General features: G+C 37.1%; 1 protein-coding gene across 2 annotated transcripts; it reads left to right on the top strand.

Annotated features, from left to right (window-relative positions):
- The first annotated feature begins 301 nt into the window (after positions 1-301).
- MTFMT (mitochondrial methionyl-tRNA formyltransferase) lies at positions 302-21,198 on the top strand. Of its 2 annotated transcripts, XM_090270768.1 has the most exons (9): positions 302-561; positions 2,738-2,947; positions 4,736-4,858; positions 6,374-6,476; positions 7,894-7,969; positions 11,242-11,333; positions 18,144-18,222; positions 19,070-19,152; positions 20,782-21,198. In XM_090270768.1, the coding sequence occupies exons 1-9, from the start codon at positions 341-343 to the stop codon at positions 20,974-20,976; spliced, it is 1,182 nt and encodes a 393-aa protein (XP_090126894.1). In that variant the 5' UTR covers positions 302-340; the 3' UTR covers positions 20,977-21,198. The 2 variants fall into 2 exon arrangements, with proteins under 2 accessions (XP_090126894.1, XP_090126895.1); XM_090270769.1 differs by lacking the exon at positions 20,782-21,198 and having other exon boundaries at positions 18,144-18,194; positions 19,070-19,129.
- Positions 21,199-26,400: the final 5,202 nt, after the last annotated feature.

Here is a 26,400-nt window from a genome sequence, read left to right as displayed (position 1 = left end):
TATTAGTTATCATGGCTGACAAATGACACTGAATTACGGAAATAAATGAGATTTTACTGCCTGAAAACACATGATTTTTCCCCCAGAGAGTTTTATCGGGAGATTAGATAAACTGTGCAAATAAGTACAACAAAAATCACGTGGACTTTTAAAACCGGCAAATTCCTTCACCATCTGCAACACGAATGGCCGCGCCTCTAATCACACAGACCCCGCCCCAAATCGCTGACAGACCCCGCCCATCGGTTTCCTCCCCACCACCCTGGATCCCGCCCCTCGAACCTTGCTCGCTCACCGTCACCCCGACGCGCCTGCGCAGGGTAGATCGCCTGCGGAAGCAATGAGGATGCTAGTGAGGCGCTGCTGGGGGTCCTTGCCGGCCGGTTGCGGCGTCTGCCGGAGGCTGAGCCCTCAGTGGCGAGCGCTGGCCGGGCTCGGCGGGTCCGCTGGCGGGGAGGACGGCCGGGGCGCCCGACTCCGCGAGAAGCCGCCCTGGCGAGTGCTCTTCTTCGGCACAGACCAATTCGCCCGCGAGGCGCTACGGGCGCTGCATGCCGCCAGGTACCGGGGCCGGGGTTTAGGGGCCCCGCCTGCTCAGGGCGCCGATGTCAAGCCTCTGAGCCCGGCCCCGACGGTTTGGACTTCCGTTGGGGAAAGCAGCGGCGCCGGAGGGGTGTGGGCCCACGTCTCTGCGAATCCGGGCGCCCGGAAGGTGCACCGCACCCGCGCAAGACTGTCCTACCTACACCCCACTCCAGGCCCTGTCTCTTCGCTCTCCGAGCTTTCCCCGACGCCCCGCGGGGCCGATCCCGCGCTAGCCGCTGGGCGCCCCTCACTTCCGTCCGGCCCTACCGCCTCCCTGTCTGTTTGCATGTAAGGAAAGCGGAGCTCAGAGAGGTTCAGCGATTGCCCAAGCTGAACCGATGGGGACTAAAATGGGATCTACTTCCTCTGATTCATCTAATTTGTACCCGCCGATTACTTGGGCTTCTTAAAGCGCGCGCGCATCCTTTGCACACTCACGTCTTATTCCTTCGCTCCCATCTTCTCCCCGTATACAGCTGGACCCAGTTTTCTGGGGCTGCAATGAGGACATAGTCCAAAAAACGAACTGTTTTAAAATGAATAAATTTATAAATCAGAACTCTTAGGTATACATTTAGTATTTCTAAAATTTAACAAATCTTGTGTACTGGAAAAAAATTATTTGCGATCCAACCAATGATGTTCAATTGGTGGTTCTATTACTCCTGCACTTTTAGGGCCCTCCTATGTACTCCTTTTCTCATAACTCCTCAATATGAGATGCAATACTTGCTAAATAACTAAATGAACGCTCTCCTGAGTGATGGAATGCTATACAGCAAGTAAAAAAGAAAGAGGTAGTGCTGTATGTACTGTCATGGAATAATACCCTTGGAATATATTTTTGGTCCCCCCCCCAAGTATTTATTGTTTGAGTAATACATGGTTGTAATACAAAATTCAAAAGATTCAAAGGTTATATAATGAAGAGCCAGTTCCTCCCACCTCTGTCTTCCAATTTCCAATTCCTCTCTTCAGAAACAGCCACTGTTTTTAGTTTCTTATTCTATTGGGTTGGACAAAAAATCCATTACCTTTTTTCTGTAAAATAAAAGACACATTTTTATTTTCATCAATAACTTTATTGATTTGGATATTTTGAGTATGTCAGCTATAGTCCCTGCTAATGGCTTCTAGTGGGTAGAGGCTGGGGATGCTCCTAAACGTCTTCCAATGCATAAGACAGCCCCACAGCAAAGAATTATTTGGCCAAAATGTAAATAGTACCAAGAAACTTTGCAAACTACTTGGCACGTTCAATCAGTCACAGCACCTTCTCCATATACTGCACAAATCTTTTTTTTGCATTTTTACCTTTCTTTAAATAATAAAGCATAATATGCCAAAAATGTTATGTATCTTTTTCCATCTTCAATATTAAAATCGCTGGAAGAAAATTCACCAGTTTCAATGTTTTTTTTAAAACACTTGCTGATATAACAGCTGTCAGAATACAGTCTAACAAAATTGTTTCAAATGAAGTTAAAGACAACTAAGCACTGCTAGTGCCATTGTATGGAAAAGAGGTAGCGGACTTTTTGGCCAACTTAATAGAAATGTTTGTTGCATAAATAAGCAAATGCATAATTAACCCATTTTTTTCAAAAGACTTCCATAATAGCATATGTAGTATTAAGAGGGGAAAAAAACAAAATATAGAGCAGTGTATATAATATCCCAATTGTATAAAATGTCTGTACTGTATCCCTGATTCAATGTAGCTCAGTTGGGCATTGTTCTGCAAAGTGAAAGGTCGCAGGTTCCATTCCTGATCAGGGCACGGGCCTGGGTTTCTGGTTTGGTCCCCGGTCAGGGCTCGTACAAGAGGCAACCAGTCACATTGATGTTTCTCTCCCTTTCTTTCTCCCTTTCTTCCCCTCTTAAATAAATATTTTAAAAATAAGAATAAATGTACTATATATATCTCTATGCAAGGAAACTTCTAGAACCATACTGTCCAAATGGTAGCTACTAGCCACATGTAGCTCTTTAAATTTAAAATAATTAAAATTAAATTAAAAAAATAAGAATTGAGTCCTTCAGTTGCTTCGTGAATTTAATCATAAAAATACCGTAGAGGTGTGTGAAGTAGTTTAACTTTGAGCCATTGTCTTAATGCTGTCACATTTTCTTCCAATCTTTACAACTTAAGGGAAAACAAAGAAGAAGAGTTAATTGAAAAACTAGAGGTGGTCACACTGCCTTCCCCATCACCAAAAGGACTGCCAGTGAAGCAATATGCTGTCCAGTGTCAGCTGCCAGTGTACGAATGGCCAGATGTGGGATCTGGAGAATATGATGTTGGAGTGGTCGCTTCATTTGGCCGACTTTTGAGTGAGGCTCTTATTCTTAAATTTCCCTAGTAAGTTTTCTTTATAAGGAAATACAGTATAGAGACCTTGGTCTTTATATATGGACCTGGTATCTATAAAATGCAATAACTTTAATTCTGCTTTCTTTAGTACTTTCTCTTAAAAATTTTATTAGTGGTATGGATTGTTAAAATGTATCATGTTCTTTATCATTATCTGTAGGCTTTCACCCCCTGTCATTTAAATTCCATATATATGCTGACAACTCCCAAATTTGTCCCTCCAGTTCAGATCTCTCCCTGAACTCCAGGCCCCTGACACCCATTGCCTCCTCCACAGCCCTGTTTGGATGTTTAGTAGACATCCAGCATTTAAGAGGTCCAGAGCTATATTCCTGAGCTTTTGCCCCAAATATGCTCCTCCCCAAAATCTTCATCTCAGCAGTTGGCACCTCTAGCCTTCTAGTTGCTTGGTCCCCAAACCTTGGAGTCGTTGTTGATTTATTATCCCGCACCATGCATACAATCCACCAGGAAACCCAATTAGCTCTGCCTTTGAAATCTCTCTAGAATCTGACTGTTCCCCGTCACTTCCACTGCTGCCACTCTCACCTGTTGTACTGCAGTAGCTTCCTAACTGGTCTCTAGTTTTGTCCTTTGTCTTCTCTGTCTTTTACAAACCCAGCAGCCAAAGTGACTCTTTTAAAGCATAAGTCAGATCAGTCACTCTGCTCAACATTCTCTGGTGGTTTTCCATCTCATTCAAAGTAAAAGTCAGTCTTTATATTGGCCTGTGAGGACCTGCCTACTTGGTTTGGTTTCCTGCTGGCTCTCTGGCATCATCTCCTAGTACTGTTCCTCAGGTTCACACCACTCCAGCCACTAGCATCCCTGTTGTGCCTTGAACTTGCCAGTGTTTACCTTCCTCAAAACCTTTGTACTCAGTGTTCCTCTCACACATCTGCATGGCTATTCCTTTACATCCTTATGTTTTTGCCCATTGTCTTCTTATTGATAAAACCTTTGACCACTATTAAAATTGTAATCTCCTGCCCTATACGTAGTCTTGTCTTTTTCTCTGCTTTATTCTTGTCCATAGTCCTTAGCACCCCCTGACAAACTTTTTACATATTTTTTTAAATTGCTCAGCTCTCACTCTTTGCACATAAGCTCCCTGAGGGCAGAATTTTTTTTCCTGTTTCGTTCACTGTTGCTTGTATCCCCAGGATCTTAGAACATTGTCAGCTATTGTTTGTTGAATGAGTGAGACTGAGCTGAACAGTGGAACTTAGAATATAAGACTCTCACATATGCACACTCTCAAGTGCACAATCATGCTGATGGAGACATCATTCAACTAGTGACGGATCAGTAAATTGCTCATAAATGGGTGATGGGTGTATTGGGATAAACAGCGAAGGTGATGATGATTCAAGAAGCTTGTTTTAGGCATTCTGTATGCAAACTAAGAGAAGTGAGGGTCATTATGTAACTAAAGTATAAATATAACTCACGTCCTCGTAAGATGTTTAGAAGGTTCTCATACAGTAAAAAAAGTGCATTTTTTGTTTTTAGTTAAAAACTCCCAGACATCATGAGCCATTGTGCAACATCTGTGGAACAATGGATAGCTATTCTTGCTCTGTTTCTAACTAAGTTTCATTGGTCTTATGGTAAGAGAGTGAACTTACCTTTTCTGATAGTACAAGACTAGGTTTAACTGTTAGTTTTTCAAATTTGGGGGAAAATTTAATGATAAAAAGTGGCATATTTGTTTAGGTAGCTGTAGCTAAATGGTACAGCCCACTTGCATATTAATTTCTGCCTTTTCCCACTCAGTGGCATATTGAATGTCCATCCCAGTTGCCTCCCGAGGTGGCGTGGTCCAGCCCCTATAATCCATACCGTGCTTCACGGAGACACAGTTACTGGAGTAACGATTATGCAAATCAGACCTAAAAGGTAGAGCTTATTTTCTTGAGATTTTTTTTAGTGATTTTGAATGTTGATATTAGACTGTTGGGGGGTGGGATGGATGGATGAATGGTGCTCTAATTTCTTAAACTCCAGAGCTCTTCCTTTGCTTTTGTCCTCTTTCCATTTTTTTCCTGGTTTCTAATATAAGTCGTATGTGTTTTGGTATTTATGCAGTATCGCTTTAAAGCCCTTGTGAAATTTTTAACTTAATTGAAATAAATTGTATTATTAACAATTGGATTTTTATGAAGTATGTAAATGAGAGATGGATTTTTGTATATTAGTTATGAATCTTGTTCTGTTGGCCTTGGTTTCTGTAGTCAAACTATGGTAAAAAAAGTGTTGGAACCTGTCATAAGAATATATTGTATACCAATAATTGTCTTAAACATTTAATTTTTTATTACACCCACAATCTAAGAAGCAGTTATTTAAAATTGCTGCAGAAATGAATTAAGCCTATGCCAATTGTCACCTAATGTCCCTGGAGGAAAGAATAATTCATGAGTTCACAAAAACAACTCAATATCTGGGATTTACTTTAATTTACTTCAGAAAAAGGTGGGGGGACTAGATGAAGCGAGAGTGGCAAAACTGATAATTCTAATGTTTGGATAATGAATATATGGTGATTCATTAGACTCGTCACTTTTTCTGAATGTTTGTAACTTTTCATGATAAACATTTTATCAAAGCTCGTACATTAAAAATAGAATTAACAAAATCACAAAGTTAAATATTCACAAAGCATATTTCTAATAAAGGCTAATGGCCAGTATTTACAGAGGTTGGTGTAAAATACAGGACTCGTGGGAATACAAATTCTTGTACCTACTTATAATGATTATAATCCAGGCAAAATGCTTATCCTTTGAGAAAGAAAATATACAATAGAAAGAAATAATTAAGCCCTGACTGGTGTGGTTCAGTGGGTTAAGGTCACTGATTTGATTCCCAGTCGGGGCACATGCCTGTATTTCAGGCTGGGTCCTCGGGTTGGGGGAATGAGAGGCAACCGATCGATGTATCTCTCACACATTGATGTTTCCCTCCATCTCTTTCTCCCTCCCTTCCCTTTTCTCTAAAAATAAATAAATAAAATCTTTTTGAAAAAAGAAAAATAATTAAGAATTTCCTAATTGTACTTCCTTGGAAAAGAAATTCTTTGCTCTGTGCTTTCATTATACAAATGGAGATTTTTGTCATACTATTTATTACTAATGGTAGAATTATCTATAATTGCAGTTAAATCCCAGATATAAAACTTTATACTTTTTTCCTTTAGGAAAAAATAAATTTAAAATCTAAGTACAGGCCAGACTTTACTCATCATTCTTTCAAATTGACATTTATCCCTTGCTAATGGCCAACAGTCAAATTTGTGGCCAGGGTTAAACTATCCTTATGATAATACAAACACTCATGTAGGCGAACATTTTGATTAAGAAACTGTCAGTAATCATGTTATTATTGTTTCTGTTTTCCTTTTTTTTTTGGTAGATTTGATGTAGGTCCAATTCTCAAACAGGAAACCATTCCTGTGCCCCCCAAGAGCACGGCAAAGGAACTGGAAGCAGTGCTGTCAAGACTGGGTGCCAACATGGTACAGTTTTATAATATCCCACTGCTTTTATTCATTTAGATTTCCTAAATGGTTATGATGAAAAGAGCAATTTTATGATATGTAATTTTAAGGTTTTTTTAAAAGAGTGATTTCTATCCCTGACTTCCTAAAAATTAGCTTGGCATTTGTGATCTCATGTAAGCCTGAGAATTTACACAGAATGGGTACTTAATAAATGTTTTCAAATGCAACATGTGGTTTTATATGGGCCACTGTTTTACAGTGAGGCTTTAGCTCAGCAATTTTCAGCCTTTTTCATCTCATGGCACACATAAGCTAATTACTAACATTCTGCGGCATCCCCCCAAAATATTTTTTGCCAATCTGACAAAAAATAGACATAATTTTGATTCATTCACACTGGATGGTTGGTGTTATGTTGGCTGTTGTCATTTTTTATTTGATAGTCTAAGGCAAAAGAGGTCAGTGCCCCGGACTAAATATTCAGATCTTGCAGCACACACCAGTTCAAAATCGCTGCTTTAGACTATTCTTTCCAATTTTATTCTCCTCAGTCTCATAGATATCCTTTCCATCCCTGTCAGACTGAACCAACTGCATTTCCTAAGTGACTCTTTAGCTTCCCTCCAAGCCCTTCTGTGTCTGTGTTCCAGTCATTTGCATCCATATGCACTGGAATCTGCTGACCCCAGCTATAAATGTACTCCAGGGCTTTGTGTAGCTCATTGAATCTGTGTACAGAAGGGTATGAGTAAATGCTTAATGACCAAATTAATGATTTTCATATGAACTAGTTAATTTTTGGTAGAGGGAAACTTTCTCCCCAACTATCTATATAGATGGTGCTTCCTATTCTAGGCACTCCCCTTGGAGATGCTGTTATAATAGTGGTCATTATTGAGCACTGGCTTGTGTGCTGGGACTGTTCTAGATATTGTATAGACTTATTTTTTTACTTTCCCAACAAACCTTTGAGCTAGCTCGTACTGTTGCCTTTTTTACAGATGATGTTGAAGGCCACAGACAAGTAAAAGAACTTTTCCACAGTGACACAGCCAGTAGATAGTGGAACTGGGATTTGAATCCAGAACTGTATGATTCCAGAATACACTCTACTGCTGTGAGGCTCCACTGCGTTCCCGCTGCGGGGTGAGGGTGTGGATAACTGAGCATCACCTGTCCTGATATCAAAAGCCTGTGCAATCAGGCAAAGCTCAGCATTCTCAGGAAAGGAATCAGTGACCTGCCCTCGACAGAGAACGTCATCTTTACTGCAGCCCCACCTAGTGGACACTTAGGCTCACAGCTTAAACCAATTTACCACCTCACCTGCCACACAGCTCTTTTAAAGTTATAGATAACTTCATGTTACTGAATTGTAATGTATTTCTGCTTTGTTCTTTTCGTGTTAAATATATTACTCTGCTTTTTTCAGCTTATTTCAGTTTTGAAAAATTTGCCTGAAAGTTTGAACAATGGAAGGCAGCAACCAGCTGAGGGAGTGACACAGGGTGAGTGAAGGCTGCAGAGACTTACCTCTCCCACGGGCTTTGCTTGTCTTGATGGCATCTGAACAGTCTGACTTCTTCATTTGCACATTTCCCTTAATTTGACTAAAAGTTGAACACCTGCTTGTATGTCCTTTTCTAAAGAATGGTTGGTAAGTTCTCCCTCTCCCTTTTAACATTCAATCTCATGAAAGATGGGAAATTTTTTCCCTACTCATAATGTTGAAAAGTATCAAACACAGAGAGAAGTTAAAAGATGTGATGACCTGTTTAACCCAGAGTCAACAATTATTAATGTTTGGCCATATTTTCTTTTGTTCTCTTTAAATGTGTATCTAGTTAGTATGTATATTTTGATTTTTGTTTGACCATTTGGGAGTATGACCTTTCACCCCTAACCACATCAGCATGCATCTCCTAAGGAAAATGAACAGCTCCACAACAGCATCCCATAACCAGTCCATACTTAAATTTTCCTAATTGCCTAAAAATATTTTATAGCTGTATTTTTTCAAACTAAGATCCAGTTGTAATTAGTTGTTATGTCTCTTCAGTCTCTTTAATCTAGAGTAATTAATTCTCTCACTATTTTTGCCCCTCCATGTTAGTGACTTTTTGAGGAGGCCTAGGCCAGTTGTCTATTTCCTTCCAGTGTCGTTTAACTTGCTCTTCTAACCCTTATATTTCCTGTAAATTGGAAGTTCTAAAAGCTTGATTAGATTCAGGCTTAAAGTGTTTGGAAAGTGTTTCATAGATGATATTGTGTTTCAGTGATACTTATTTCAGTTCATTTTTAATCTTAACGATTGCTTTTTAAAATTTATGGCTTAATTTTATTTCTGCGGTGTGTAAAACATTTACATTATTTGAAAGTTAGAACTGTTTAAAAGAATATGCTCAGAATAGTCTTGCCTCTGTCCCTTCTAATCGTAAGATGGTCACATCAAAAAGCCATAATATCAGGTTGCATCAAGGCTAGTGAAGGTAGGTTTGATCACTTAGTTGAGGTGGTGACCACCAGATTTTTTCAGCATTAAATTGTGTTTCTTTACTTGCAATTAGCAAGCGATCTGTGGGGTAATACTTTGGCACCATGCAAAAGTCCTGTTTACTAATAATTTTTCACATAAAAATTTTAGCATGGCTTGAGGCTTCTCCCCTGAATGAATTATTTCATTAGGAACTGCAAAAGGGATTTTCCAGCTCCTTTTACATTTAATAATTGGCATTGTTCTGTAAAGAAGAGCTTTTCCTTATTAATTGGGGGTGAATTTTAGTTCTTCCTAAAATAGCAGGATAAATGCCTAATTTTTCCTATATTTGTCAACTTGTAGAGTAAGGAATTGGTGCCATAATTACCTTAAGTTATGGTGGCGAATGAGGTTTTTAAAAATTATATTTGACTCATGTGCCTTCATTTCTTCACTTTCACATTTAATTACATTCAGATTCTTTGTGCTGCTCAACTTGTCACAAATTGGCCAGTGGGAGCCTCTTAACATTGGCTCATACATCCTTTTGACACCTCCCCACTTCACCCCTGCAGTGAATTTTGAGTGCTTCCTGGCTTTCTGTCACAAGATGTTCCAGGTTCACCTTATAAATTCTCTTTCTCACATTGTTCATTTTAGTGGGGGATGGTATTTAGAAACCATCTGGTACAACATTATGTTCCAAGAGGAGGTGTCAGTTGACAAGGCTAGGCATTATATTTTTAAAAAATATTTGTGTTTGTTTTGTGTTTTGATTCAAAATTTAAATTACAGGGATTTTAATATTTTTTTCATATACTGAATATCTTTTTAAAATCAATACTAAACTACTTATTTTCCATGCATAAAATAGTTTCAAAATTATAACACCTCTTACTATAAATAATAAAAGTACTAAGTAAGATTTAAGATTTCTCTACCGTTTTTTGTTGTTGTTGTTGTTGTTTTTGTCTTTTTTTTTTGGTCCTTAAAATAAAACCTACTAAGTAAGGGTATATAGTCAGAGTACTATGTTCGAAACTTACCGGAGGTTATTATTTTTTCCATATGATTTTGTTTTCAAGTTTGATATAGTTAGGTTTATTTGTTCCAGTTTGTTTTTAATTTTCAGGTTTGCTCTTTTTTTCTTTATGATTAAAATCTTATTTTTGAATATAGTAAACATTCACATGATTCAACAGTTAAAACTATTTGAAAAAGTATACTCAGAGAAGTCTTACATCCATCCCTAACTCCTCCAATCCTGTTTACCTCCTTCTATATAAGTAACTATCTTTATAGGTTTATTATTTAGCCTTCCAGTTGTTTCCTTTTGTCAAAATAAGCAAGAATACATGTTTTGAAATTGATTTTTCTTCCCTACCCCCCCCCCCCAAAAGGTGGCATAAAATATACACTCTTCTGCACTTTTGATTTTTTACTTAACAGCATATTCTGGGGATCATTTCTTATCAATAAGGAGATTTTCCTCATTCTTTTTTATGGTTGTTCAGTTCTCACTTGTGATCTCCTGTTGGTGGACATTTGGGTTTTTAACAATCTTTTGCTATTTTAAATAATGCCACTGTGAATAACTTTATGCATATGTTACTTTCTAATCTAATTGGTAAGAATTTACATCTTGGAGTAGTTTTAATATATATTACTCCTTGAGTGAGGTTAAGGATCTTTTCATATGTTAAGGATTATTTGTATTTCTTCTTTCTGGGAAGGGTTTTTATATCTTTTGCCAATTTTTCTCTCTGGTTTTTTATTTTTTTCTTCTTAAATCTTAGGAGTACTTTACATTATAGGTACAAAATAAATCTAATCGATATAAATTATCTCAAAATATGATATATAATTATATATAAATGTTATATTTGTTTTATAGCTATATATCTTGTATATAACATATCTGTAAATAGATATGAAGTACTGTGATATAAACTGCAAATACTTCTGGTTTGTCTTTTTTTTTTTTTGACTTATAGCATTTCTTTTTTGTCTTGCAAGAATTTATTTTTATGTAGTCACACTTATCCTCTTCTTCAATTATTTTTGGCCTTTGAATCATAGAGTATTTTTTTCTACACCTAGGTTATAAAGAAATTCACCCATGTTTTCTTCTAGTACCTTTATGATTTATTTATTTTTACTTTATATTACGGAAAACTTCAAACATATTCAAAATTGAGAAAATAATATAATGGATTATCTTGTATCTATTATTCAGCATCAATAATTATCAATTCATGGACACTGAGCCTGATATTCATTCTTGCCATTGTCTTTATCTTGTAGCCCCTAAGATTTCTGCTCGTACCAGCTGTGTAAAATGGGAGGAACAAACTTCAGAGGACATATTCAGACTTTATCGTGCCATTGGAAATAAAGTAAGTTGAAAGTCAGATTGTAGTTTTACTTACTTTGGTGTATGTGTGTGTAAGTATGCAATTCACTTTCAAAATATTTTTATGAGTCTCATAAACTAAACCTAAAAATCCTGAAATTCACTTTTTTTTAAATATTTTTTTATTGTGGTAAAATATAAAAACAAAATGTACCATTTTAACTAGTTTAGGTCAGTGGCATTAAGTAACCTCTGATCTTTAGTTTGTTCATCAGAAAATTAAGGCTGATACAATGTATATAAAGCATCTACTACAGTATATGGCACAGGGTCGTCGTCGGCAGCCGTCCGTCTCGAGAGACGATGGTGTAGCTTCTTCAGAGTCTATCTGCACCGCCAAGAATGGCTGTGCAGTCCGACTCGGGAGTGACATGGTATCTGTCTCCTCCCGTGTTGAATCGACATCTTGCGATGACGCTGAAGCTACAGAGCCTGGGCAGGGTAATATGGAGGGTCTGCTGTTGCCCATGCAGCAGACCCCCCCTCTCTTCGCAGCTGAAGGGTCCAAGGGAAAGACGGAGTCGATACAGCTTGGGTTCAGGTGCGCCGCAGGAGTTGCCGGTGTTGACTACAACGTCAAACCGCCTTAGGGACTCCGGCTCCGGATTTTCTGTCGGGGTTTACTCCCTTAGCCTTTCCCCTGAAGAGGTATGCCGCAAGGCAGCGGAGGTTTTTTGGAGTCAGAGTTTTCCTTCTCTGATGTACCCTGACTGGAAGATCGAACCAGCGACACTTAGCTCGCAGGCCGACGCTCAATCCACTGAGCTAAACCAGCCAGGGCAACTGGTACATAGTATGCACTCAATAATTGTTAGTTATTGTTAAAAATGATAGGTTTTTAGAACCTTTCATTTACTTGTTGAATGCCTTCTGAGAATACTGGAAAAACACATTTGTGTGATTTTGGACTAACTTGATTTAAACTCTGTTCTTTTGTTTTCTCATTCATAAAATAATATGATCTGACAATATTAACCCAAAAATCTCTATTAACTGTTAAAACTTATATGATTTTACTCAGCTATGACTGAAGTTCCCACTTATTTTCCTTCTCTGCCTTTTATGTGTATTTATAATTCTACTTCTAGTTGAGATTAAGTTTGTTTTTTGTATCCTTCTTTGAATAAGAGCCATATCAGATATTTGGTATTCCTTCTGGCATTAGTAGTCATAGGATATTTTCCTAATTTCCTATGATGAACTATTATATTCACTTATCAAACCCCACAGAAGACCCCAAGAAAGTACTGCTTTCTTCTAAACTGATACCTTAAAAACTAATCAGATATTAATCACATAAACATGTGAAATTTTGTATTCCATCTCATCCAAGGATTAAAAAAAAAATCTGTTACATCTCTGGAGAGGCATATGTAACATTTTACTCAAAAGTCTTCGAAAAGTCCCTATTAATATGGTAAAACAATCCACAATTTAGGGGAGTAGCTTCTGAGGACAGAAAAATAATATTATATTATGGTATAAAAAGTTATAGCTTCTAATAATGCATTAGAAAAAATAGAAACTAAGGATTTTTTTAAAGACATAACTTCAGTAACAAAAAAAGTATAGGTCAAAACCAAAACAAAACCAAAAAAAGTAATGTATGAGTAATGAGCAACACATTTTTTTGGTCACAAGTAGTTAGTATAACTAAACTCTTATAGGAACAATTTTAAAATCCTAAATTAGATAACAATGATCTTAGCTAATGTTGACGTTTGGTGAACATTATCACTATTTTGTAATGGAAGTCAATGATTTCAGCAAGAAAATTATGGCAGATGTAAAATACAGGTTAGGTAAAATGACCATTTGGAGTCACTCTCATACTGAAATATTAAAAGATGAAATAAATTGATATCTAAATTTACCTCAAAATAATACAGGAGGTTTAAAAGAAACAAAATTAGCCATGAGTTCTTAATTATTGAAGCCAGATTGAGGTACATGGGGGTTTATTATACTATTCTGCCAAATCTCCCATGTTTGAAACTATCCAAAAAAAGTTTTTTTTAAGAAAAAGTCAATATGCATACAGACACCAAAACTAGAATCCATGAAGAGGATGACAGATAGATTTAACCTAATAAAATGCTAACCTTACATGGCAAAAGCAGCACATAAAATAAAAACAAAATGAAACATAAAAAAATGAAAACAGGAAACAATTATAATGTGATTTACAGTGTTAATATTCTTAATATAATTATTCATTCTTTGCAATCAAGAAACCATTAAAAAGCCCAAGAAAAATTTGGAATAGAGCATAAATGAGATGGTCATAAAAGAAATATAAAGAACTAATAAAAATACAAAAGACACTTATCTCACTAGTAATCAAGTAAGTGAAAGTTAAAATGCCATAAACTTTTCTCATTTCATATTTATTTAAAAACAAAAACATTTAATATCAAATGATAAAACTATAGAGAAAGTGGCCTTCTCATAAACTGTTGGTAAAAATGCAAATTGGTAGATTTGTAATATATTTACTCTTTGATCCACAACTCCATGGCACAGGGTAGGTACTCATTAAATATCTGCTATTATTTATTCATTCATTAAACAAAATTTTGAAGGTCTATATTATGTCAGGCATTATTCTAGGTACTAGAGATAAAGATGATGTGGGAAGAAAGACAACAAATAAATAAATAAAAAATATCAGGTAGTGTGGTAAGTTCTTTGATGAAAATTTTAAAAGGATAATGTGATAGACTAATTGAAGGTTATTTTAGATTGGATAGATAGGGAAGGCCTCTCTGAACTAACATTTATGCTGAGAATTGAAAGATAATAAGGAGCCAGCCATGCCAAGATCAGGAAAAGAGCATTCCAAGCAGAGGAGCAACTAGTACAAAACCCAAGGTAGGAAAAAGCAGATAAAAGACATTACAAGAAAGGAAAACTAAAAATCAATATCCCTTATGAATACAGAGGCAAAAACCCTTACCATAATTAGCAAACTGACTCAAACAACATACAGAAAAGGATTATACATGATCACTGAGTAAGATTTATCTGAGGAATGCAAGGTTGGTTCAACATACAAAAATCAACCAACACAATACACCGTATTAATAGAATAAAGAACAAGAGCCACAGAATTGTCTCAATAGATGCAGGGAAAGCATTTGACAAAATCCAATGTCCTTTCATGATAAAAATGCTTAATAAATTAAGAAGGGAATTTCCCCAGCCTGTTAAAGAACATCTACAAAAAACCATGGTTAACATATTTAGTGGTGAAAGACAGAAAGCTTTTCTCTTGAGATCAGGAGCAAGAGAAGGATATCTGCTGTCACTTCTATTCAACATTGTACTGGAGGTAACAGCCAGGGCAGTTAGGCAAGGGGAAAAGAAAGGTAGCCAGATTGGAAAGGAAGAAGTAAAACTATTTCTATTTGCAAATGACATGATCTTATATAGAGAAAATCATAAAGAATCCCCCCAAAAACCTGTTAGAGGTAGTAAGCAGTAAAAAAGGCCTAAGCAAATAGAAAGACTTCTGTGTTCATGGATTGGAAGACTTACTATTGTTAAGATAGCACCAGTCTCGAAACTGATTTACAGATTCAACACAATTCCTATAAAAAATCCTAGTTGACTTCTTTGCAGAAATTGACAAGCTAAATTCATATGGAATCCCAAGAGGCCCAGAATAGCGAAAAATTCTTGAAAAAGAACAAAGTTGGAGGACTCACACTGCCTGATTTCGAAACTTGCTATAGAGCTACAGTAATCAAGAAGCGTGGTACTGACATAAACATAGATATATGGATCGTTTGGGTAGAATTGAGAGTCCAGAAATAAACCCACACATTTGTAGTTGATTAATTTTTATAAAGGTGCCAAGACAATTTGATGGGAAAGAATAGTCTTTTCACCACTTGGAGTATGGACAACTGCATATCCACAATCAAAAGAATGAATCTGGATTCCTACCTGACACCATTTATAAAAAATGAACTCAAAATGGATTAGAGACCTAAATGTGGAGCTAAAACTATGAAATTCTCAGAAGAAAACATAAGGGTAAGTCTTAATTATTTTGAATTAGGCAATGGTTCTTAGATATCTTGCCTAATGGATAAGCAACAAAACTAAAAATAGAGAAATTCGGCTTTAAAACTGAAAACTGTTGGGTTATAAAGAGCATTCTCAAGAAAATGAAAAGACAACCTACAGAAGAAAATATTTGCAAAACATATATCTGATAAGGGTCTAGTATTCAGGATATATAAAGAACTCATTATAGCAAAAAAACAAATAACCTGATTAGGAAATACACAAAGGATCTGACATTTCTCCCAAGAAGACATAAAAATGACCAATAAGCACATGAAAACATGATCAGCTTCTTTAGTCATTAGGAAAATGCAAATCAAAACTACACTGAAATACCACTTCACACCTACTAGAATCACTATAATTTATTTTTAAAAAACAGACAATAGCAAGTGTAGACACAGATGTGGAGAAATACAGAACCTTCATACATTGTTGATGGGAATGTAAAATGGTGCAGCTGCTGTGGAAAACAATTTGACATTTCTTCAAAAAGTTAAACACAGAGATATATTACTACATAATGATCCTTATTTCTTCTCCACTGAGGAAAGCTTGTGCTATAACAGAAGAAGTACTTATCTTGGAGCCAGAGGTGAGATTTGATTCCCAGAGCTTCCATTTAGTCACCGAGAGCAAGACCCTTATCTTCTCTGAGCTTCTGCTTTTTTACCTCCAGAACAGGGTTAATTACTCTCTCCACAGCTGTCAAGATCAAAGGAGATAAACTGTGAATTTAAATCCTTGCAAGCATATGATTTTGACCGTAATGGTAGACACTGAAATGACTATGTTTTTACCATCCCTTTCCTTTCTGCTCTGATGATAAAGATAAGCTTTACCTCCTCAAGAATAAGATCTGTATATTTTGATTATGTTCCCAACATATTTATAGCTCTCAGTATACATAAATCTCTTTAGTAAGCATGTTTCCAAAGTATTTTGAGTTCTTTGAAAGAAAAAACTTTTATTGGGAACAATGTGAGTAAAGAAAAATGAGTCAGCAAGTTATAGAAGAGGATATTACACCAAAATATGTCAGGTGTAAAGTTATGAACACCTATGAACTTGTCTTCAAATCTAATTTTTTTAACTTAATGTTCAAATTTTTGCAACAACCTAACTCTTCTAAAAATTAAATGTGTTCTTCAAGGGATCCCATAAAAAGGGCACCGAGCTGAGAATGAAAAAACAGATTCTGATCCTTAGCTCTGCTGCTAACTAGCTATGTCTGACCTTGGGGAAAAAATAGCTGCATTTCTCTGGGCTTCATTTTCTTCATCTATGAAATAAAAGATTGAACTACAGTCTGAAAATAAACTTACTCAATTCAGAAATTTGATATGTGTTCATTTTTGTTAACATCTTTAAATCAAGTTCTAGAGCGTCGGGTACATTGGAAGTGTGTTATGCGATAAAAGTGGTATTTCACATTGTGGGGCTGGGTGAGATGGATTATCCAGTAAGTAGCACTGGGACAACAGCCCTTTAGAGGGGCTACCTTTTAAAATCAAAATGAAATCTAGATGGATCAAGTATTTAAATTTTTAAAAAACCACAAAGTCCTGGAGAAACACAACAACTGAATAATTTTATAATCTTTAATAATCTTGAAGTGTGGAGTAAAGCCTTTTTAAAGCATGACATGAACCACTGAAGTCATGAGAGAGACAAGACTGATAAATATTACTCAATAAAAATTTAAAATCTTATGCATGGAAAAAAAATAATGTACCTAAGACTAAAAGTCAACCAACTGGGAAAAATATTCATAACACATTCAAGAGTTAAAGGACTAATTCCCTAAAAATATAAAAGGCTTTTACAAATTAATAGGCAAAAATGAACAACTCAGGTTTGTTGGGATTTTTTTAATGGGCAAAGAGCATAAATTGGTAGTTTTCAGGAAATAAATAAGGATGTGCAAGCAAATATATGGAATACTCCTTGGCCTCATTAATAATAAATAGCAATATATTGTCATTTTTTGTCCTATCGAGGCAGTTTAACAATAAACCATTGATGCTCTTTAATCTAGGTAGCCCATTAAAAAAAACAATAAAGCCCTCAAATATGTGTCTACCAGGCTATTTATTACCATATTTTATAATTTTATAATAGCAAGAAATTTAAAATAATGAATATTTATCCTGAAGGTATTAGTTGCATAAATTATGGTACATTCATACAATGAAATACTATGCAGGAAAAAAAAGTGAAATAGGTAAGTGTGTACTAATAAAAAATTGTCCACTGTTTTATGGTTAAGTAAAAAAAAAAAAAAATTCTTATGAAACTCTATGTTCTAGATTTTTAATAATAATATTTGTTTTAAGAAACAAGGATATTACTTACAATCATCAAACTGTTAACAGTGGGTACCTCTGGGGATGGGAGTACATAATGCTTTCCTTTCTAAATTTTTTAACATAATTGCTGTAATGTTTGCATTTTGATAATGTGCATACATTTTTTTATTAGAATTACTAATAAAGACATAAACGTTGATTTAAAACAGTATTTAATGTGAAGATCTTATAAATCCTGGAGAGTGATGTAGAGGATCATGTTTATGTTTTGTACCATAAGATTTAGAAACTGAGTTCCCAATTCCTCTGTAATTGGGAGACGAGTCAGACCCAACTAACAAAGAGTAGTAGTTGAAAACGGTTTGGGGCTGAGGGTGTTTCTTTAATCATGCCTTCTTTAATTATATTTGCAGATTCCGTTGCAGACACTCTGGATGGATAACACCATTAAACTTCTGGATTTGGTAGAAGTTAATAGTTCAGTCCTGGCTGGTACTAACTTTTGAAGAGCTGACATGGAAAAATTTTCACTCTAGTCTGTTGGAAAATGTGTCTGTTTTTACCATAGGTCACATTTACTTAAAATAAGGATTCTTTTAGTTTGTTTCAGTTCAGCAATGATAATACTTTACATTCATTTAATGTTCATTCAAATATGCTTTCTCATTTAATCATAGGAACCCAGGAAGTAAGCAGAGCAATGTTACTATCTCATTTTTAAGCTCTGATTTCCTACACTAAGGTTTCCAGGGAGTGCAAAATGACTTTGTTAATTTCATTCTGGTAAACATCATAAAGAAAATGTCTGGGTAGCTCAGTGAGGCTCTTAGGCCAGAGGATAGCATTTCATAATAGGTCTGTTCTAAGGCCTATCTGTGCCCTCCCAATGTGCTGGATTGAAGGGGTGTGAGCCACAAGCCCCCGCTGGTGTAGTTCAGAGGGAGTCGGAGTTCCCCAGAAATCTAAGAATTGGGTTTGTTTGGTCATGGATGAAGGGGCCAGCTTAGATCCTAATCCTCCTGTATATCTCTCCACTGATAGCCAGTTATTCCCCCAAAATGGTCAAAACTTCAAGATTCACCATTTTTAGGTTGATATCCGAGAGACTCAGTAAAGAACTTATAGTTTCTTATGTGTATGGAAAGCTTCCCTTTGGGTCTGTGCGTACAGGGTACCATGGCTCCATCGTCAGTTTTGGGTTGCCAAGTCAGGTCATCAGCAGCTGTGTCCTCTCTAGTATTAGTACTGCTTCCCAAAATGTTGTTGATCTCTAGGAAGCACAATGAGGTGTATAAATTATTTTTGCTCTCTCATATCCTTTTTCCCCCTCATTCTTTAGATCCAAAATTAACAGGACAGGCTTTTATTCCGGGATCCATAATATACCACAAACAGTCACAAATACTTCTGGTTTGTTGCAAGGTACATTTCCTTTAGTTTGAAATGATCATACTTGTTTTACTGCATTTATCATTTTTAATTAGGACTTCACTGAAGTACTTGTCCATCAGATTGAGCCAGTGGATGGTTTTTCTTAAGAAACAGTAGAATCTTGCTCTGACCAGTATGGCTCAGTTGGTTGGAGCATCTTCTCATAAACCAAAAGGTTGCAGGTTTGATACCCTGTCAGGACACCTGCCTAGGTTGCAGGTTTTGTCCCTGATGAGAGGCAACCAATAAATGTTTCTCTCTCATATTGATGTTTCTCTCCCTCTCTTTCCCTTCCTTCCCCTCTCTCTGAAATCAATAAGCATGTCCTCAGGCGAGGATTAAAAAGAAGAAGAAATAGTGGAATCTCTAATTTTTTGAAAGTGATAAAGTTTTGCCAAGGCATTATATAAGTCCAACAGTGGAAGAATATTCAGTAACTTTAGTGCTTCCTTAAAAGAAACTTCTGTGTTCTAACCAATCCAGTTCAATTAACAAAGCTTTTGTTTAATTATCAATCATCTTGTTAATATGACTATCATAAAAGTCATGTCAAATTATTTAGCTGATCTACAGTGCATGTGTCCTACTTGCTTTTGTGGTTAGGAGACTTTTTAACTATTTAAATGATTTTGGAACCATTATTGTTTTATAAGACAATGGCGTTTTCCTGAGAAGTGTTCCACATTCCTTCCATTTCCTTCATGTGGTGTTTACGTGAGAAGTTTCATGCTCATGAAGGGGTTTTTAAAATGTGTGATAGATTGATCTGACCTACACAGTCTGTAGATACAGAGCTCCTACATCAACCTTTCTTCATGTTTCTTCAACTTACTCTGGGGTAACATTGGGTACTTATGTCTTCTTGTCCTTGTCTGCGTCTGTAGTTTGTTCTGTTAAAAGAAGCTGGTGTTGTCTGAAGATGTGAGCTTGAGTCCCACCAGTTATGTCACCTTGGACCAATCACTCACCCTCTCTGGGTATTAGTTTTCTCTTCTAAAATCAGTTTTCTTTGTGGGTGATACTGGATCTGTCTACCTTTTGGAGTGGTTATATTTTGATGCCCAGTCATAAGATACATGGACACACTCTGAAAACTGTGAAGCATCATGCAAATGTATGTTTTTATTGCTCCCTCTATGTCTATATAGGTTTATACATAGCTGTACATTTGTTATCACTCCTTGGTAATAAACTTTTATTTTTTTAAAGATTTTATTTATTTATTTATTTATTTATTTATTTATTTATTTTAGAGAGAGGGGAAGGGAGGGAGAACGAGAGGGAGAGAAACATCAATGCGTGAGAGAAACTTCAATCAGTTGCCCCTCGCATACCCCGAGCTGGGGACCTGGCCAGCAATCCAGGCATGTGCCCCAACCAGCAACCAAACTGGAGACCCTTCACTTTGTGGGATGATGCCCAACCCACTGAACCATGCTGGTCAGGGCAGATAATAAACTTTTAGAGTCAAAAAGTCATATATGTTACAGTGTTCTTTGCAGCTAAGCATTTAGTAAAGGCCTTTTTGGTTGGTTGATTTGTTTTCTTGATAGTTTTATAAACTAAAATTTCTTAGTTTTACTACCACTTCATATTCACTAGTTGTGTTTTGCCCTTTAGGATGGCTGGATTGGTGTTCGGTCAGTGACGCTCAAGAAAACACTAACAGCTACTGATTTCTACAATGGATATTTGCACCCCTGGCAGCAGCAAAATCCCCAAGCTCATCCAAGCCAATGCAGATTTCAGACTCTCAGACTTCCAACAAAGAAGAAGGGGAAAAAAATTGTTGCTATGCAACAGTGCATTAAGTAATTAAAATGAAGATGGACAAGACCGTACATATTTGTAATTTATTAAAAGCCTTACAAGGAATTACTTTGACTTTCAAAGAATATGATACTATTGGAGAAGAGAAGATTATTGTCAAAAAGATTGGTTACCCCACTTCCCACTTTTTTGTTTAATAGTAGTTAAAAAAACTTTTCTACCTGAATAACAAAAGAATCCTTAAATAAAAATTTTATTTATATCAAAGTCAAGGAGATTGTATCCTTCCCTAAAAGCAAGTGTAACTAACTGGTATGCATATGTATACTGAAGAAAGATTCTTTTTTTAAAAAAATGCATCTATTAAGTTTTTAAAATTTATGTCCCATTGACTAGGTTTTCATTTTAGGAGTATTTAATCTGCATTTCTGATTTTCAACAAGTAGTAAAGTTAGTTTTTTACATTCCTCTATCGTCTAGTTCCCATCAAGTAGTTAACAGGTAATAATAATCTGTCACATTGATCTTTACTATAAATGCACATTTTACATCTAAGTATTCTTGATGTAGGAATATCCTAATATTTTTCAACTTATTTATGCAATAAAAGTTATTGAGCACTTGGTCCGTGCAAACTGACCTCTGTCTCTAAGAGAGTCAAGCACTCCTGGAGAGGTATGGAGGTACAGTGCCAGCTATTGAATTTTTATTTGAGAATATTTACATATCAGCTTTTCCTGCCTAGATTCTATCAGTTAAAATCTTTCTCTACTCATTTATTCACTCATTCAACAACATTTATTGATAGGGCAATTATAAAATTGATCATCTAAATAAGGACATATTCATGAATAAAAGGAAGTACTCAGAATAATCAGTCCTGGACCAGAGGCAGAAACTAGGTCTCTCCCAGGCGCACCAGGTTGTATGGACATCCTATTTATTGAGCACTTTCAGTGTAACTAGCCTTTATGCTGGGATAATATTTGGTATCTTCAATCTATTGGAGAGGCAAGCATAGCGAATATAATACCATTATAAAGGCCATAATGGAGGTATCATGGAAGCATTCAGTCCCCCTTAAGGGAATCAGTGGATGCTTTCCAGAGGAGGTAAAGCTGAAGCTGAGGTTCTGAATAATGAGTTCACTATGCAGACTAAGGCTTGGAAGGGTGTTCTAGCAAGTGAAGAAGCACAGAGACAAACAGGGGGTTTGGGTAATGCTCTTAAACTGTGTGATGCACCCATTATTGCCTTTTATTATTCTTTAAGCCATAAATTTGCTGTGCATTCTCTTCAATGTTTGAGCTAATTATCTATATACATAAAAAACTGGCTGGGAAAGAGCTAATAGTGAATCATGGAAGAGGAACAAATGGCATGTTAAACAGAGGAAAAAGCATAATGTTTGGAAGAAATCAGAATGGTGTGAAAGAAATATGATGATGGAGATGAGACTAGAACAACACTAAAAGGTAACATCATGGAGGACTTCCTTTTGTATGCAAGAGACAATCAGGGAAGTCACATGACTAGATCTGTGTTTTGGGAAGGTAACTTTGGTCGTGGGGCAAAAGGTAGATTGGAGATGATACCTGGGACAGGAAAATCTGTTGGGAAGTTAGAAATGTAAGGATCTGGATTATAGCTTCAGTTATGGGGATGAGGGAAAGGATTTAAAAGCTTTTTGCTGTGGAAGTGAAAGAACTTGGTTATCACTTCTGTATTTTATTCTTTGGAGAGTTTTGACTTCACCACTAATTGCTCTTTGATTTCTAACAAGTCACTTAACATTACTAAACTTGTTTCCTCATGTGTGAAATAGGGCTGAAGATAAACAGCAAATCAGAAACATTCCCCAAGTAGTTTTGAGAATCTATAATAGATTTGTGAAAGTGCTCTTTTTGTTTTCAGTTAGTATGTATTGAATACTTACTCCCCTTCTAGGCACTACACTCATAAATGAGATTCAGAGAGAATGAGAATCAGTGCCCTCTGGGAGCTTATAGGTTTGCGGGGATTGGTGATTTCTTCCAAAGACCAAAAGAAGTGCCCACTCAGACTCTGCCACAAGGAGTAGGAAAACCTTATTGAGAATGCAGCTGTCTGTTTATCAGTTCTGATCACTTACTAGTGGTTAGTGGTGTAAGGTCTGCCACATTCTGGGTGGATCCTACCTTGTTTAGCCAATTACCATTGTCTTACCAGACAATAGAATCTCTTGTGTCAGACCACCTCTATTCCTTGAGTCAAGGGCCACCCCAGTCCAATAGTTTTACCTGCACAGAAAACAGCCTAATGCTAAGTAGGGAGCTGTGGTTGATGCAGTGTGAGCTGGAAAGGGAAGTTGGTCATCATGGTTCACATGGTTGGAATACTTAGGACTATATGAAATACATTTCATACATATGAAATCTTGAGGCAAGATGCAAAGCCTATCCTGTAGAGGACAGTTTCCCATCCAGAGAGCCTTGAGCCCATCCTGGGACTGGAGGATAAACAGCAGGTTTAGAAATGCCATCTTCATGTCCCATCAGGATGGAGATGTAGGTAGACATGCTTCGGCTTCTTGCGCAAGCACAGAAAGAATTACAACTAGATCTCAAAAAAAAACACCAAGACCCATCAGAAAATTGAGCTATATGAAGTCCGACAACCAAGGATTTAAGGAAGGCACATTCATCCAGATGGGTAGGAGGGGTGAAATCACAGAGAGGCGACAGCAGCAGCCAAACAGAGGGTCCCACATTCATGTACAGTGGATAAAAATTGGGAGGGATACATTGAGAGCCAGCAATCTCAGCCCAGGCTAGATCACACAGCCCAGGGTTCCAGCTCTGGGAAGATAAATTCCCATAACTTCTAGCTATAAAAACCAGTGGGGGTTGGGGTGGCAAAGAAACTGTAGGTCCAGCTGGGCACACACAGCATCCACGGGGGAAAAAAAAAAAGGAACTCTTAGATTTTCAGGAGACTCCATTTAAAGGGCCTTCCCAGACTTAGAACATGCAAACCCACTCACTCTGGGATTCAGCATCAGGGCAACAGCTGGGAGAGTCCCAGTCACATAGATCAAGTGACTGGAAATGAGGCGAGTGCTGGGAAAACTTCCAGAAGCCAGGCAGTAGCACTGTCCCCTCTCTGACTCCTCCCCCCACACAGAGCCACAAAGCAGTGAAGCAGTTTGTCCTCCCCTGGCGATTATCTAAGGCTCCACACAATTTACAGGTGCCTTTTCTAAGACAGGAAGTCAAAGAAGCTCTACCTAATACACAGAAACAAACACAGGGAGGCTGCCAAATTGAGGGGGCAAAGAAATATGGCCCAAATGAAAGAACAGAACAAAGCCCCAGAAAAAGAACTAAGCAAAATGTAGATAACCAACCTATCAGATGTAGAGTTCAAAACACTGGTGGTCAGGATGGGATGCTCAAAGAACTCACTGAGTACAGCAACAACATAAAGAAGAAATGAAAGTTACACTAAGTGAAATAAAGAAAAATCTACAGGGAACCAACAGTGGAGGGGATGAAGCCAGGATTCAGATAAACGATTTGAACATAAGGAAGAAATAAGCATTCAACTAGAACAGCAAGAAGAAAAAAGAATTCAACAAAACAAGGATAGTATAAGGACCCTTGGGACATCTCCAAATGCATCAACATCCAAAACATAGGGGTGCCAGAAGGAGAAGAGGAAGAGCAAGAAATTGGAAACTTACTTGAAAAAATCATGAAAGAAAACTTTCCTAATTTAGTCAAGGAAAGAGACATATGAGTCCCAAGCATGTTGGACCCAAAGAGGAACGACACCAACACCCATCGTAATTAAAATGCCAAAGATTAAAAATAAGGAATCTTAAAAGCAGCAAGAGAAAAGCATAGAGTAACCTACAAAGGAGTTCCCATAAGACTGTCAGTGGAGTTCTCAAAAGAAACTTTGCAGGAAAGAAGGGACTGGCAAGAATTATTTCGGACTGAGAAAAGCAAGGACCTACAAGCAAGATTACTCTATCCAGTAAAGCCACCATTTAGAATGGAAGGGCAGATAAAGTGATTCCCAGACAAGGTAAAGCTAAAGGAGTTCATCATCACCAAACCATTATTACATAAAATGTTAAAGGGACTTATTTAAGAAGAAGATCAAAACTATGAACATTAAGCCCTGGCTGCTGTGGCTCAGTGGATTGAGCGTCGGCCTGTGAGCCAAGTGTCACTGGTTCGATTCCCAGTCAGGGCACATGACTAGGTTGCATGTCAGGTCCCCAATTGGGGGTGCAAGTGAGAGGCAACCACACAGTGATGTTTCTCTCCCTCTCTTTCTCCTTTCCCCTCTCTCTAAAAATAAATAAATAAACAAATTAATTAATTTAAAAAAATTTTTTTAAACTATGAACATTAAAAGGGCAACAAATTCACAACTATCAACAACTGAATCTAAAAAAATAAACTAAGCAAACTAGCAGAACAGGAATCATAGATATGGAGATCATTTGGAGAGTTATCAGCTGGGAGGAGGGAGGGAGAGAATGGGAGAAATGGTGCAGGGATTAAGAAGCATAATCGGTTGGTACAAAATAAGACAGGAGGAAGTTAAGAATAATATAGGAAAGGGAGAAGCCAAAGAACTTATATACATGACCCATGGACATGATCTGGGGGGGAGAGCTGTTGGAGGGAATGGGGGTACTGGGTGGAAGGGGGCAGAGGGGGAAATTGTGACAGCTATAACAGCAAAAATCAATAAAATATATTTAAAAAAAATAAATGCTATCTTCCAGTTCACAGCCCATTCTTTGAAAAAGTAAAGTATGTATATCCCAGACAAGAAAACTACATGACTCGCTCTGATCAAGCTCCTGTAGAAACCACAATCCAGTGGGACTGAACTGGGTTGCTCACCTCTATGAAAACCATATGGGGTACCTGTTTAAAATGTAATTCCTGGGCCCTACTCCGGACCATGAGCCAGAATCTCTGGATATGAAACTCTATATTTTATCACACTGAACAAATAATTTTTATGCTAGACTAGTAACAGCTTTAACCAACTTAAGAGGTATGCATGGATCTGAACCATGTGCTGGCCCCTGGGTCCAGGGTCCTCTCAGGGAAGGTAGAACACAGTTTATTCTGTGCTCCATCTAAAAGGATGGATTTGCAAACACATTCTCTCCTTTGCAAGGTGCTTCTATTTTGATTCTTGTTATTGCTGAAAAAACATCAGACTCTAAACAGAATTCAGGTACTCATTATTAGTTGTTTAACCCAGGATAAGTTATTTAAAATTTTAAACTATAATTTCTCAGTTTAAAACATGTGTAATACCTACCTTGAAGAATAGAATCACACATGGAATATGTCCAGGGGACCACCTGGCACATAGTAGACACTCGATAAATGGTAGCTAGTTTTGTTACCGCAGTCTAAAATGGCCATAATTCCTTCTTTGGGCCTGCAACAGTAGTTC

The sequence above is a fragment of the Furipterus horrens genome, unplaced genomic scaffold, assembly GCF_987537825.1.
Source record: "Furipterus horrens unplaced genomic scaffold, mFurHor1.1.pri manual_scaffold_3, whole genome shotgun sequence".
In the NCBI taxonomy this organism is placed as follows: Eukaryota; Metazoa; Chordata; class Mammalia; order Chiroptera; family Furipteridae; genus Furipterus; species Furipterus horrens.
This window is presented reverse-complemented; position numbering and strand designations above follow the sequence as displayed.

What these genes read in the sequence shown, in the direction of transcription:
- MTFMT (XM_090270768.1), top strand. Translation starts at nt 341, where the DNA reads ATGAGGATGCTAGTGAGGCGCTGCTGGGGGTCCTTGCCGGCCGGTTGC. An exon ending in CTTATTCTTAAATTTCCCTA is followed by an intron (nt 2,948 to 4,735) that starts GTAAGTTTTCTT and finishes TTTCCCACTCAG; the next exon opens with TGGCATATTGAATGTCCATC. An exon ending in ATGCAAATCAGACCTAAAAG is followed by an intron (nt 4,859 to 6,373) that starts GTAGAGCTTATT and finishes TTTTTTTGGTAG; the next exon opens with ATTTGATGTAGGTCCAATTC.